Below are 14,371 nucleotides of genomic sequence, written 5' to 3'. Positions count from 1 at the left end.
TTCTGAGGGTCGCTGCAGCGGCAAGACCCGGATCCTGCGGAGCCGATTCCCTCCGGAGCTCGGAGGGAATCCGCCATTAGCCGATGGCGCTAACCCGGAAGTCTTGAGCCCTCAGGTTTAAACAAAACCAGAAAACTGCACAAGCAAATTTACAGCTGCCCAATTTGACTGTGAGCTTTTGCACAGCTGTTGGGTAGGGAATTTGTTTCATAACAAGGTGCACACATAGCTATATGTGGGCATACCCTGTTGCTACTTAATTAGCATAATAGAATCAACAAATTGAAAAGCAGGGGAAAATACCTGTTGGTATGACCAGGAAAGACCAAGGTTGTTCTTCATATAAAAATTCAAATACATGCAGCTGTGGACTACTCTGGTCTAATTCAAATGGGGGAAAGCAGATTAACAGCTAAAAAATTCTAAAATGTGGAGAAGCCCAGGGTAAGACAACAGATGGTCAGATTCGGCTGTGTTAGATGTTAATTAGGTCACACTGGGACCTCTTGGGAAGCAAATATATACAATGGTTGTTTCCCTATCTCTGTAATTACAAAAAACAACCATTGCCATGGGTATTCCTGTTCACCATCTAGTCTGATGATGAATTCTGGAGACCTCAAAAGCCTTTACATAATGTTGTGATATTTTCAATTTCCAAATAAAGGTATTGCCCCAGGGTTGATGTTTTTATTGTGTGTTTTTTTCTCCTGGGGCAACACAGCTGCTTTTCTTTCTGCTTCAGCACTACTAGTATTGTACTGCATTTGCCATAATGCCAATCATTATTTGATGTGCCTCCATCTGCTTGGTTACTGATTTACCTCGGAGCAACAGAACCATTTGATTCCTTTGGATCCTGTGTATTAGAACTTGATTCTTATCAGCTTCTCATTGTCTGCCTACAGTGCGGTCAAATGATTTAACTTTCACAGGTGTGTGATAAAATGCTTGTTAGAACTCTGATCAGAACACAGATTAACTTTACTAATACTAAATTTATTTCCTTTTTAAGAGCGAGATTTGTGGTTTAATGAGGCAATAAAAATAAAATGTTACAAATAACCATGTCTCATTGATAAGACCTAAGTGGTGATTATGATAACTTTGTTGTCTGCTTCACCTACCACCCTTCCTGTTTTCTTTCACCTGACCTTTCTTGTATAGATATCTATGTTTGAATATGTTATCTGCATTGGTTGATTAACTGTTTTAACCTTGTACCATCTTACTTTAAATGGACCACTTATCTTTAATAACCCCATGAAAGGAACAAAAAAAGTGGAGAAAGGGAAACTTCAAAAGAGGTGGATAGAAGAATTTCAGAGTTAATTAATTCTTCAAAACCTTCTAAAAACAAGTGAATTTGTTATAACATTTAGCTAATAGATGTGTTTGCTTGTGATGATCAGAAATTGCAGCTGGCTTGGAGATATCTTCTAACACTGAATGCTGTCATTACAGAATTATGAGACTTTCTGATATATAAACTTGTAAATATGGATTGCGCCGTGTCATCTTGTAGATGCAGATTACAAGGTGCTCGTTCCACACTTGTAAGTGTGTGTGTGAACAGTTAACTTATGTTCAGATCTCTGGGCTTGGACACAGGACCAGACCAGATGGGAAGAGCATCTTCAAGACCAAAGTGTGGAGGGGGGGGGAATCCCTGCCTGTTGTAATTGGGTAAGAGGTTCTTAGGTGAGAGGTGAGGACTTTTTACTAGCATGTTGCATTTGGATTTAATGAGTGCCGTTGCTGGCTCAGACAATTTCTGGGAGGAGATCACTGAGCACAGCACTTGGGCACGCAGGGGAAAGGGAGGGAGGAGGAGGAGAAGAAAATAACCTGGTTGCTGTTAACTTAGGAGTGTGACTGAGTTGCACGACTCGTTCCTCCCTGAGGCATCACAGGTGCGTGGAGTTATTTTTCTTTAATCACTCACATAAATTAAAAAAATTATTCCTTTGCATTAAAATAATTAAATAAAGCTACGCCCTGTATCTTTTATTGCCAGATAATATCTTTGAACCTCTGGCTCACAGTCTTACCACCAGCTGCAAGGTATTTTCCAGGGTGTGCTTTACCCATTCTGCCATTGTACTAAATAATGTTCTAGACAGAAAAAGTCCCTGATAACAATCAGAACTCACCTGAAGTTTTAATCATAGTGCCCACTAGCAAATCGTCTTCTCTAGGCTTCTCCTTGGGTCCACCTGCCCTGCCTTCCCACCTGTCAGCTATGACAAGATGAAAGAGCTTTCCATTGTAAGTACCATGTGTGGGTGGAAGAAGTTAGCATGCACAACTACAGTGGCTTGCAGAACTGTGGGTCTTCTGAGTCAGACTGGATGTTGAGGAAGGTGAGAGAGATATGGGGGGGAGAGAGAAATAGTCGCAGTAAGATGGCAAGGAACAAATGTATCATTAGCTGTTCTTAACCAAGAAGTAGGTTTCCTTGTGCTGTTTTCTTAGAGAATACTGTTCTTTTAAAAAAATATCTGTTTTGAAAACAGTTGTACGTATACAAAAATACAGGATCACCTGCAGAAGTGCCACAAAACGTGGTTTTAGTCCTGTTAGGCACATATGAGTGGAGGTCATTCTTCAGGTAACCTGACCCCCAGGAGTAAGCATGGACCAATGGTACCAAATAGTATGGGAAACGGCATTATTAGAAAAAGTATCCAATAAACTGAAACTGACATGGGGACAAATGGAAGAAGACGCCTTCACCTGGTATGGCTCCCCTTTATCACATACACAGTCCAACAAGACATTGACAAGAATCCACCAACAGCATACGAATCAATATGGCTAACCCGATTCAAAAACACACACCCCCCACTCACACATGAAAACAAAGTTCACCACAGCCAATCACAAACAAACAACCACACCCTAGGCCAACCCCAACCTCTCTCACCAGCAAAGGAACACAAGCGAAGAGTAAAGAGAACCCACACAAGTGACGCTGACACAAAACCCCACACATACATTAAGTAAAATAGAAACATAACCACCCGACTCCACCCCCACTCACCATGGCCCCCTCCACCTCTTTCCCCCTTTTCTTCCTAATGTACGGTAACACTAATGTCTCAACAAATGAAACTGATCTGTAGAAAATGTAACTTGAAAAAAGAGACATTTCACATACTTTTGTAAACCAAGAAATCTTTAATAAAAATACGTTTAAAAAAGTAACCTGACCCCAAGCTGCACTTTGAATTGGACCTGAAAACAGACTAGAAGCCAGTGCAATTGACAAAGCCCTTGTGTAAAGTCAGATAGATTTCTATTGTTAGTAGACAGTTGTTACAATATAACTCTCTTTCACAAGCAAATCCCAAGTCAATGTAAAAGTGAGTTAAACATATCAGAAATGCAAGTTAAATTTGTAAAGTTCCCCAAATAATTTTAGATGAAAAAAATCCCATTTGACTGTCAACACTGTACAGGTGGAAAAAGTAGCTGGTAACTTTTTGTACTACTAGCATGTATTAAGCTATGCTGTTGGTAATAAACTTGTCTACATCAGCCAGCAATCATCTGATTTTGAAATTATCTGGATATGAGAATTATCTGCCTGTAACATCTGTCAACCCATTGATTGTCAGGGCTGATTCAGCTGATAAGGTGCTCTAGGTCCCTTTTATCCCTTACCACTTTCTGAAGCTGCTCACTTGCAGGATAAGGACAACTACCCCAGATAAGATTCTAAATATGACCATACCGTCCAGTTTCAGTTGACAATCTTGTACTGGAACTGTTGAGCTATAGTTTAAGGATGGACCTGTGTGCATTAAGAATGGACCTTCTGATAACTTCAATAGGATTGCTTTGTCTGCGTTCCTTATTAGTTGATTCTGGAACATTACTGTGTCTTTTGCATTTCTTTTTAATTAGAAGGATGCATCAGTCCAGATTTATGCACTTCCTTTTCTAACTGGGCTTCTACTGAGAGGACTCTGTGCATGGCTGGACCAACTAAATTCCATTGTTCCAATAAGCGCTCTTGTGCTCTTTAGCAATCCACACACCACTAACTAGAATTGCTTGTAATGCATGATTATGGAGCCCAACAGGCATAACTAGCTGGGTGTCGCAGAATGTGGCAGCTCTATGTTTGAGGTACTTATTGCATGCAGCAGTTATATCAGCACAATGTTTGCTGGAAGTCGAATCTATTTATTCTACCATTTGAAATCTTCCACCATTTGAAAAACGCTTCCCCCTCTTTTTTGTGTTAGTGTGCTCACCCTTTCTCTTGCTTGAGCTTTTACAATTATTTTTATATACATTTATATTACACTTTTTTTTTCATCACATGATTGAAGGTGGCATGCATATGGTTCTCAGGAGACCTCCCTCGCCTGTTGACCAGACCCAGACCAATTTAATCCCAGGAGAATAACTGTCTCACGTGCCTTCATACTAGACCCTGGTCTCTATCTCTTGTGCTTCACAGTTTAAAGCAAGGTTATTCTTAGGCTGGAGGAATAATTCCACCCCTTTTCTTACATGGGGTGAGGAACATTACTGCAGATGTACTGCTAGAACAACACTAAAGCAGTTCAGGAAAAAACCCCTGTTTGTTGTTGGCATCAAAGTGGCTGAAAGAAGGGCACATCCATGCCAATATCCTTCCACTTGTGTGGCCTTTTGTGAAAGCAGTAAAGTTGCTAAAGCATTTCACCAAGTTGTCCTTGTCCAAAAACTCTACAGCAAATGAATAGTGTCCTTTGTCAAGCTCTAACAACCCTTATACCAGCAGTCTTGAAAATGTACAGTTCTGCTTAGTGAGTCATTTGGACTCTAATGTGTCAACTTTTATAAATGCTACTTTGATGGGTACCCAACTGCCCCTGAGAAAACATCCCTTTGGGATCTCTTAGAAGGAGAAGTTTGCTGTGGGTTGTACTGTCCTGAAGACTTGTTTGCCAACCACTATTTTAAGCCATAGGGTTATATCCAAGGCTAGTCATACGTTTCAGTTTCGTTATGTTCCCTCTTTTTCAGCTCAACAACACGTCCTCACGTATATGGAAGATGCAGTGAGCCAGCTGTTGGAAAGCAGAGACGATATTAGTCAATATGGTATTGCCAGATTCTTCACTGAATAGTAAGTACATCACTAGCTAGTACAGCAAAACAAATTTTTTTTTTCCTTCCAGTAGCACCTTAAAGACCAACTAAGTTAGTTCTTGGTATGAGCTTTCGTGTGCATGCACACTACTGAAGAAGTGTGCATGCACACGAAAGCTCATACCAAGAACTAACTTAGTTGGTCTTTAAGGTGCTACTGGAAGGAAAAAAAAAATTTGTTTTGACTATGGCAGACCAACACGGCTACCTTTCTGTAACTAGTACAGCAAACTTAGTCTGAAAGTGGATCAGAGCAACAGGAAGGACAAACACAGAATGGGACTGTGACAGCAAATACCATATTAGCCCATACATATAACATGTCTGCACCAAGTCCAGCTCAACTCTATGCTTAGCCTTAGAAATATAACTTACTATATATACAACCAACTATTGCTGCCTTCTTCTGGTGCATGCACACGAAAACTTATACCAGAACAAACTTACTTGGTCTACAAGGTGCTACTGGACAATTATTTATTTATTTATTTTATGCGTCAGACCAACACGGCTACCCGCCTGAATCTTTTACCATTGTTGTGAACAAGTCTCCTGGCCTGGAGATTGATGGTTGTTTGTATAACAAGGTGGCTGATACAAACATGCCTATCACACCTATAGTTATGTTTATCTTTGTAATTAATTTTTGTTCCTGTAGGGATGGAGATTCTTGAACCCAAACTTAATTTATGGGGAACACGCACCAACAAATCTAAATGAAATTCTGCTCTCAAGGATGACTAGTGTGGATGGGATTTGGCATGTTTGATCCAGCCGCACGTTAAATTGTGCCTGACAACAAGGCTGTATTTGAAATAACTGAAATCAGTTATATAGTGCTGTAACAATAATAGCTTTACCTTTCATATTTCTTCCAAAATTATTTTAATGTATAACAGGTTTGGACAAAAATCTTAAAGCATGGGTGGGGAACCTCTGGCCCTACAGATGTCGCTGGACTACATTCCCATTATCCTTGGCCATTGGCCATGCTGGTTGGAGCTGATGGGAGTTGGAAGTCCAACAACATCTGTAAGGTCACAGGTTCCCCATCCTTGTCCTAAAGCAACAGGTTTTTAGGCAGGGAATTGGTGCTTCTCTTCTTACTCTTCTCGACAGCCCAAATAGTGGAGAAACTCTTAAGTATAAAGTGCTCTTCTCACCATGAGGCTCTTTCACAAGAAGGCTTGGTGTTCTCCATAGTGCCTTGTCCCTCTGATTATCTCCACTGACAAGCACTTCTCTTATTTTTGAGAATCATCTCTTTATTTCATTCCCTCACTTTCAGATATAGCAGGGGGAGGGGGGTTGGTTTAAACAGATTCTTTTGTGGGCATTTGTTGTTGTTGTTGTTTAGTCATTTAGTCGTGTCCGACTCTTTGTGACCCCATGGACCAGAGCACGCCAGGCACTTCTGTCCTCCACTGCCTCCCGCAGTTTGATCAAACTCATGCTGGTAGCTTCGAGAACACTGTCCAACCATCTCATCTTCTGTCGTCCCCTTCTCCTTGTGCCCTCCATCTTTCCCAACATCAGGGTCTTTTCCAGGGAGTCTTCTCTTCTCATGAGGTGGCCAAAGTATTGGAGCCTCAGCTTCACGATCTGTCCTTCCAGTGAGCACTCAGGGCTGATTTCCTTAAGAATGGATAGGTTTGATCTTCTTGCAGTCCATGGGACTCTCAAGAGTCTCCTCCAGCACCATAATTCAAAAGCATCAATTCTTCAGCGATCAGCCTTCTTTATGGTCCAGCTCTCACTTCCATACATCACTACTGGGAAAACCATAGCTTTAACTATACGGCAAGGTGATGTCTCTGCTTTTTAAGATGCTGTCTAGGTTTGTCATTTTAGGCTGTGCTTTACCCCTGGTGCACACACATTCGGCCTTTATTCTCTTGTCAGAATATGAAGAAATGCAATTTTCATTTTAAAAGAGAGCAAGCAGACCGAATAAAGTAGAATTTGGATTTGCAGAGAGGAATAGGAATTTTGTCTTGCCTCTTTTAGCCCTTCGTTTAGATAAGACAGACAATGTGAAGGGCTGAATGAATGCATTAAAGAATTTAGCATCCTAAAAATGAGGCTGTGACTGCTCAAGCCTACAAGCTGGAATAATGGGGAATTGCAGGAATGAAGTGTTTGTCTTTAGGTCAATAGGGATAAGGGAGGTCACAGCTTGTGAAGAAGAAAAAAAACCCCGGCCAAGTGGGGAAATGCCATGCTGTGTGTGACACAGGTGGCTGTCTGTGTAGTGGACATTGTTGGGATTCTTAACATTCCTCACTGCTTCCCAGCAGAATTCTTCTGTAAGCAAAGACATAAAGAAGAGAATCATCCAGCAACTTGTGTATGGAAGGTGCGAACGTATGCTCTGTACAGCTCCCTGATACTGTCCTCTGCTTTAAAAAAAATCAGCATCTGATGGAAAAATGGATGGACAGGAAGAAGCAGCTTAACGCTTCCCTCTCCGTTTGGTTTCTCAGCTAAAAACTTCCTTTTCTCAGTGACTGTTTTACCCATAGTTGGAAAGGTTTGGGGAACCTTCAAGGTCCTTGTATGTTTTGCTAAATTGGTGGAGAAACAGACTGGAGAAGGTGGATTTTGAGCAGAAAAAAGGACTAAAGAAGACAGGCTTAATCAACCTCTTCCCATTTGCCTTTCTCCAGCTCCAACTTAAGAGTCTGCTTTGTGTTAAAAATGAAAAAAATAAGAAAGAAAGGGGGAAGTCAGTATTTATTTGACTTATCCATTGCTTCCTATCAGGACCTGAAAGCAAGTTGTAGCAATAAGAATCATATACATGAAATAAATTCATGCAGTTCATGGAAATACATTTAAAATCAGTCATAACACACTAAACGTATTCCTCCATGATTCATAACTAATGAACAAAATAGCATTTCCTCACGTAACACAAAGATAATCGCCAAAGATCCCAACTAAAATAACCACAAGAACCACAACAATATTAGCACTCAAAATGTGGTTTGAGCCTCTGTCAAAAGCATATTCCCTCCCTGCTGGAATCAAGGAGGCCCTGTTCTGCAGAGAGACGAGCTCATCTTGTGCAGGGTCCAGGCTGGATAGTAACAGAGCACAGACCTTTGATGCTGCTTCAGCAAGTCGGACTTAGACTGAGCCCTATATATGAGCAGCAGCTATATCCCAATTACAAAATCTACCTTCACTGAAAGTTGCCTCGTCTGTTAAAACGGTCCAGCACCAGGGTGGAATCTGGGGATTCTGCACTGGAGTACTCTTGAATCAGAAGTTGTCAATTCGACATCCTCAGGTCACAGTGACACTGGCATCACAGGCTCATCTTGTGTGTAATTCCCCTTTTAATTCAGAGTTGTTGACCTCATTCCCTGAAGATGGGGAATCTGACTCCAGGGTCATGACAGGCCGTTGAAGACCCAGATGAGATAATCATTTGAGCACCTCTTCAGTGCAAGCATTAGAATAAGCATAAATTGCATGGGAATGAAGGAAGCTGCCTTCCTAAGTTGCGCCATGAGTCCATTTAGCCCAGTTTTTGAAGGGGGACACCCCCTGTCCTACCTGGAGATGCTGGGGATTGAAAGGACAATTTTTGTATGCTAAGCACGTGCTCTTTCGCTTAGCTATTGCCACCGCCGCCCCTGTCCATGAAATACATTGTATGTACTTAAAATTTCAGAGTATGAAGACCGCAAAGTAATGATGAAAGGTTCCTCATTCTGCTTTTAAAAACATTTTAAAATATTTATCAGCAGTATTGTCCCACTCCCACCTCATCAAGACGTTTACCTGACTCTCCAGTTCTTGATCTGTTGAGCCTCCACATCCTCTCTTGGCTGTGGTACTCTGGTGAAACAAACATGTGATTGTTTCTGTGAATGTAACATCGCCCTAGAATACGAGTAAATGATTGCCGGTGTGCTCAGATAGATCAAGACTTTCTGAAAGTGGGGTTGCATTTCTCTAACACTCCTAAAGGAAGGATATGAAATTCCAGAAGGGTTTTCTGCTCAAGCTGAATACTCCCCAGAGTCTCTGAAAAGCTTATGCAGGAGAGGAAGACATTTTCAGGTGCTGCTATTCTGTTTTTCTTTTTGACAGTTATAGCTAGACATATCGTTATCCCAAGGGGGGCAAGACCTGGAGTGGGAAGCAGCTGAGGCATAGCTTGAAAAATGTTTTTCCCCCATCTCTTAAGTTTTACTTTGTCAGTGGTTATCTTAAGCTCTGGGGGTTGGCAACGATTTCTTTGGCAGGCTGCTATAATCTTTCTAGGAGGGTCAGAGCACGTGGCAGACTCCTCGGTGTTCCATTTAAGGCACCAGGGTGCTCCTTTTAAACTGGGCAGTGGCCAAACTTGGCCCTCCAGCTGTTTTTGGACTACAACTCCCATCATCCCTAGCTAACAGGACCAGTGGTCAGGGATGACAGGAATTGTAGTCCCAAAACAGCTGGAGGGCCAAGTTTGGTCACCACTCAGTTAGACCCTCGTGTTTTATTCTCTGTACCTTTGTGACAGTAGCCAGAAGAGGGAGGTCTCTTCTGCCATCATTGCAGATGGTGAAAAAATAGTACTGCAGCCACTAGCTCAGCAGCAGACAAATGCACGCGGGACCAGTGATGTTTCACAGCAAACTCAGTAAAAATAGGGTGTCAGTTGTAAACACTAAAAACCCAAACTGGGGTCTACATCCTTACGGTTATTGCTGTAAGGCCCAAACTGAAATAATTTCATTTGTGAGCCCAGTTTCTGCATCTTTTGAAGGAAAATAATTCCTTTTGTACATTTGTATTCCTTGATTTTTCTAATAAATGTAACATCCTTGCTGAGAGCACAATGAAATACACTGCCTGTCCTGAGGTATCTACCTCTTCAAAAGGAACATCAAGAGTTTTCACGTTTGTCAGCTGAGAGATTTTTGTGTCAGCTGAGAGACGATTGTGGGATTTCTTAATTTCCTCTAGATTATTTTGTAGAAACATTGGTTGGGGTACAGGAACCGGGGGTCATTTTGAAGTAAAAATAATAATTGTAGTGACAGCAGAATGTTCTGGCCTTTGATTGAGCCACCAGACAGCAAGATGGGAGAAAAGCCCCAGGGCTTGAGAGTCTGTTTTTTGTCATCATCAAGCCTATTCAGCAGGATGTGGATGTTTTGGTGCAGGGTTTCAGGATATGGTGTGCTTCTCTGAGTGTTTTCACCTTGATATTAGCATTCTGTAGTCCCAGGGCACATGCCTTCCTTCCCTCCTTCCTTCCTTCCTTCCTTCCTTCCTTCTTTTTTTCTTTCTTTCCTTTCTTTTAGGATTTTATTCACTCCCCACCCTACTCTTCCCCAAGGCCTTAGCATTGCCCTGCTCCAGTGAAGAGATGACAATGTTATCTCAGCAATACTGGCTGGCTGCAGCAAGCTGTGTGGCATGTGTGAAACTTCTGCTGTCACCAACCTGGCTGTGAAGTGATCCTTTCGGCTCAGAGCTTCCACTGGGATTTTCTGTTGCTGATTCCTGACAGGTCTTCTGTTTTAGCTAAGATACCCTGCTCCCATAAGTGCTGAAAAGGAAAAGCTAGCTCACAAAGGGCTTGGTATGCCTCTACTGTATACCCCAGTGTTATACAGAAAGAAAGACGTGATACCGGGACATACACCCAAGATATTGTGCATAGGGTTGCAACTAAAGGTGGATCTTGCAGCAGATCCTCCTGTTCACTCAAGAACAGGGGTCAGCAAACTTTTTCAGTAGGGGGCCAGTCCACTGTCCCTCAGACCTTGTGGGGGGCCGGACTATATTTTGAAAAATAATAATGAATGAATTCCTATGCCCCACAAATAACCCAGAGATGCATTTTAAATAAAAGCACACATTCTACTCATGTAAAAACACACTGATTCCCAGACGGTCTGCAGGCTGGATTTAGAAGGTGATTGGGCCGGATCCGGCCCTCAAGCAGGATGTGGAAGTTTTGGCTCAGAGTTTAGGGATATGGTGTGTTTGTTTAGTATCTTTCATCTTGAGTATATTTCACCAGGGCACTATACCATTGCTTGTGCTCACAAGAACCATATTCTTAGCTCTTTCTGTGTCTGTTACCAAATGCATGCACTTGGAAGGAAGGAAGGAAGGAAGGAAGGAAGGAAGGAAGGAAGGACATTGTAGTAATAAACTCCCATTTCAGTATAATAGGTATACTATGCACTAAAAGGTTGATTCTGCAATGTCCCATCAATTCCCTAATATTAGGAAACCCTCTCAGAATTTGACAAGTGCCTGACTGGCTTAGCAGGCAGCAGCCACTACCTGGATTTAGAGAAGCAAGAGCCAGCTGGACTTTGTAGGCTCCTGCCCAATCTGGTAACAGAAGTTTTCTGTTTATAGGTGAATCAGTTCTTGTTCTGTGTGCAACCTACACTCTAGCTCCAATCCTGGGACCTGGTTCAGATATATGGTTGAAGTCACCAGGGTTAAGGCAGCTGGCCACTGGTTTGTGTGCAAGCCCATTCGTCTTTTCCTCTCTTTTGCTTGCTCATGGGTTCAGAATAATGCATGGCCATTGCAAACCCTGATTTGCAAGGCCCTTCCTGGAATTTTGGGCTGCGAAATCACAGTAGATGAGAAGTGGAGTGAGGAGGCGCTTATGTATGACCAAGAAAGGAGAGAGAAATGTTGATCAAGCATTTGCCTGCCGTCACTGCTACTGAGCCAATAGCAGCCAGATGGCATTACTACTTCAGCTACTCTTGCCGGTTCACAGCTGCCGAAGATCTATTGTAACATCATAAAGCTGGATGCATAGAGCTTGTTGAAGACTCTAAGTGAATTGATGAAGTTATACTAGTTTTAGGTTTTTGCTTGGCAAAAATAAGATGGATGGGGCACGCAGTCAGAAGATGGTAACAGGTTGGCAGAAGCTCAAAGATTGCCATATTTGCAGACTCTCAGCTAGCTGCATAGCTTTAGATTTACTTCTGGTAGATTTGTTCATTACTTTCAGAATAAAATACTGAAGCATAGTATCTGAGTGGGTTTCTACATATGTGAGGTTTACTGGAATAGTATCCACCGAGTCTTCATTTCTTTTGGCTAGTTGTGCTTTCCTGTAATTGGTAGCCAGAGATGTGGAGCTGTAAGCATATTCTCTTCCTTCCACTAATTGGGCTTTCCTTTCTGCTGATAAAATGTGACGAGGATTTAATCTAAATGTAGGGAAAAGGCTGGCATGTTGACATCTTCTGACCAGCCTGCTCTTGGGAGCCACTTACTTGTGCTCAGTGAGCCAAAGGTGGTGTTCTGTGCCTTCAGAATAAACAGTAAAATGCATCAGGATGAATAGTTGCATATCTTCTACATGGTATGGTGGGGCTGTTCAGTTTCTGCTTGTCATCTGCTCTGCTCTGAATAGAGCAAGAAAGTGACATTTATTGGCACAACCCTTCCATTTTGCAAGGAATGGAATGGCTGTTTTTCTTGCTTGCATAATGTATGCCGTAAGGAAGAGTTCTGGGTAAGTAATTTGACAATAATCTCCTTCAGGTGTTCCTGTTGGGTGTTAGCATGCAAGGGGGACATAAGGGGAAGTGCACTAGCTTCAGTCCCCCTGCCACTATTCTTGTCATCCTATGTAAGCTGAAAGGCGGATGTCTGAAGTGGGCAGCCTCCTATAATCTGACTTCTTGAGCTATGATATCTCAGCAGCGAGACACTATGGAAAATCATTTTTCTGAAATGCATGGAGCGTTTGCATGAGTACAAGAGTCGCCCCACTTCAGAAGTTCATTCTCCAGCTCATGGAGGTGAGCAATGGTGGGGCAGAGTTCATAGAATCATAGAGTTGGAAGAGACCACAAGGGCCATCGAGTCCAACCCCCTGCCAAGCAGGAAACACCATCAGAGCACTCCTGACATATGGTTGTCAAGCCTCTGCTTAAAGACTTCCAAAGAAGGAGACTCCACCACACTCCTTGGCAGCAAATTCCACTGTCGAACAGCTCTTACTGTCAGAGTTAGCCCACTCATCTTCACAACCCCCATCTGCTGCCTTGCTTAACACCTAACAAGGATACCTGAAAATGGCGAATGAAATATAATAATAATAATAATAATAATAATAATAATAATAATAATATTCAGATCACCACCCCCCGGTGAGGAATAACATGAACCATAGGAAGTCTGACATGAAGCTATTTTTATTCTCAGTTTTAGGATGCCTATTGCCTGATGTTATTGTTAACTACTTGGGTGTGGAAGTGTTGGTGAACTCTGTGGAGAGCTATATAAAATCACTGTTGAGTGAATAATGACTCTGGATATTTTAGCTTAATGGAGAGGACCACAATATTTTAAACCAGTCCAATCAGATTCCAGCTTGAGTGGCTGCCTTGTAAAGGGGAGTGCTTGGGATTTATTTCCCAACCTTCCTAGAATCCAGAGCTTGTTTACATTGGAATAAAGTCATTTGTCCTTGAAGACCTCTCTTCCCACATCCAAAATGCTGCTTAGATTCTGGAATAGGGGTTTTTTTTTTGGGGGGGGGAGAGAATTTGACATTCCTTCTTGGAATGTGCAACGGAGTGACCCAGAGGTTTTAGCTGTGTTGATAGTGTGGATTTAATCCCATCGTTATTAAGTTTAGAGACCTGAACATATTCCCTCAAAACAAGAAAAACAACAACACTTATGTGAATATACACCAGCAAATCTGCAGCATCTCTAGAGCGCCTCTTGATATCCTCTCCCACCAAAGGCCTAAACATCAAACTGTGTAAAAATGTTTTGTAGCTAAATTTGTCTGAAAATGAAGCAGGTGTCTTACTGGGGTTTTTACATCATTCCTTAAAAATGTTTCTATCTAAATTCACAGATACTGAAAATCCCTAAAGAGGCAGAGACTTTTCACTTAAAGTGCTCTTCATGCTCCAGATGACCTAGACAGTGATATCTCTCTCTTTCTGCCTTTATTTTAAGAATAAAACAGCATTTATACAACATATCTAACGGTTCAAAGCATTTCGCACCTAACATTTCAGTGGAGTTCAGTGCTTTCATAAGGTAGGCCAGTGTCATTCCCATTTTGCAGATGGGAACACTGAAGCTAAGAAAATAATAGTTTGCTTAAGGTCCCCTGCTGAGTTGGGGCCTAAGGTGGATTTGAACTGGGATCTTTCACACTTATACCACTATGGTATACTTGAATGGCAGAAGTGGGTTTAATATTATCTTA

General features: G+C 41.9%; 1 protein-coding gene across 6 annotated transcripts in view; it reads left to right on the top strand.

The window, feature by feature from the left end:
- The window catches only part of CSTPP1 (centriolar satellite-associated tubulin polyglutamylase complex regulator 1), a 114,130-nt gene that overhangs the window by 21,872 nt on the left and 77,887 nt on the right, over positions 1-14,371 (top strand). For 5 of the 6 annotated variants that reach the window (XM_053386766.1, XM_053386784.1, XM_053386746.1 and 2 more), the window contains exon 2: positions 5,023-5,125. In XM_053386766.1, coding sequence (XP_053242741.1) covers positions 5,046-5,125 — 80 coding nt within the window. In that variant the 5' untranslated portion in view covers positions 5,023-5,045. Of the gene's footprint in view, positions 1-2,017; positions 2,065-5,022; positions 5,126-14,371 lie in introns of all 6 variants that reach the window. The other variant, XM_053386756.1, reaches the window with a different exon arrangement.

This window comes from Podarcis raffonei, chromosome 1 (assembly GCF_027172205.1).
Source record: "Podarcis raffonei isolate rPodRaf1 chromosome 1, rPodRaf1.pri, whole genome shotgun sequence".
Taxonomy (NCBI): domain Eukaryota; kingdom Metazoa; phylum Chordata; class Lepidosauria; order Squamata; family Lacertidae; genus Podarcis; species Podarcis raffonei.
Note: the sequence above shows the minus strand (reverse complement) of the source record. Positions and strands in the feature narration are given on the sequence as shown.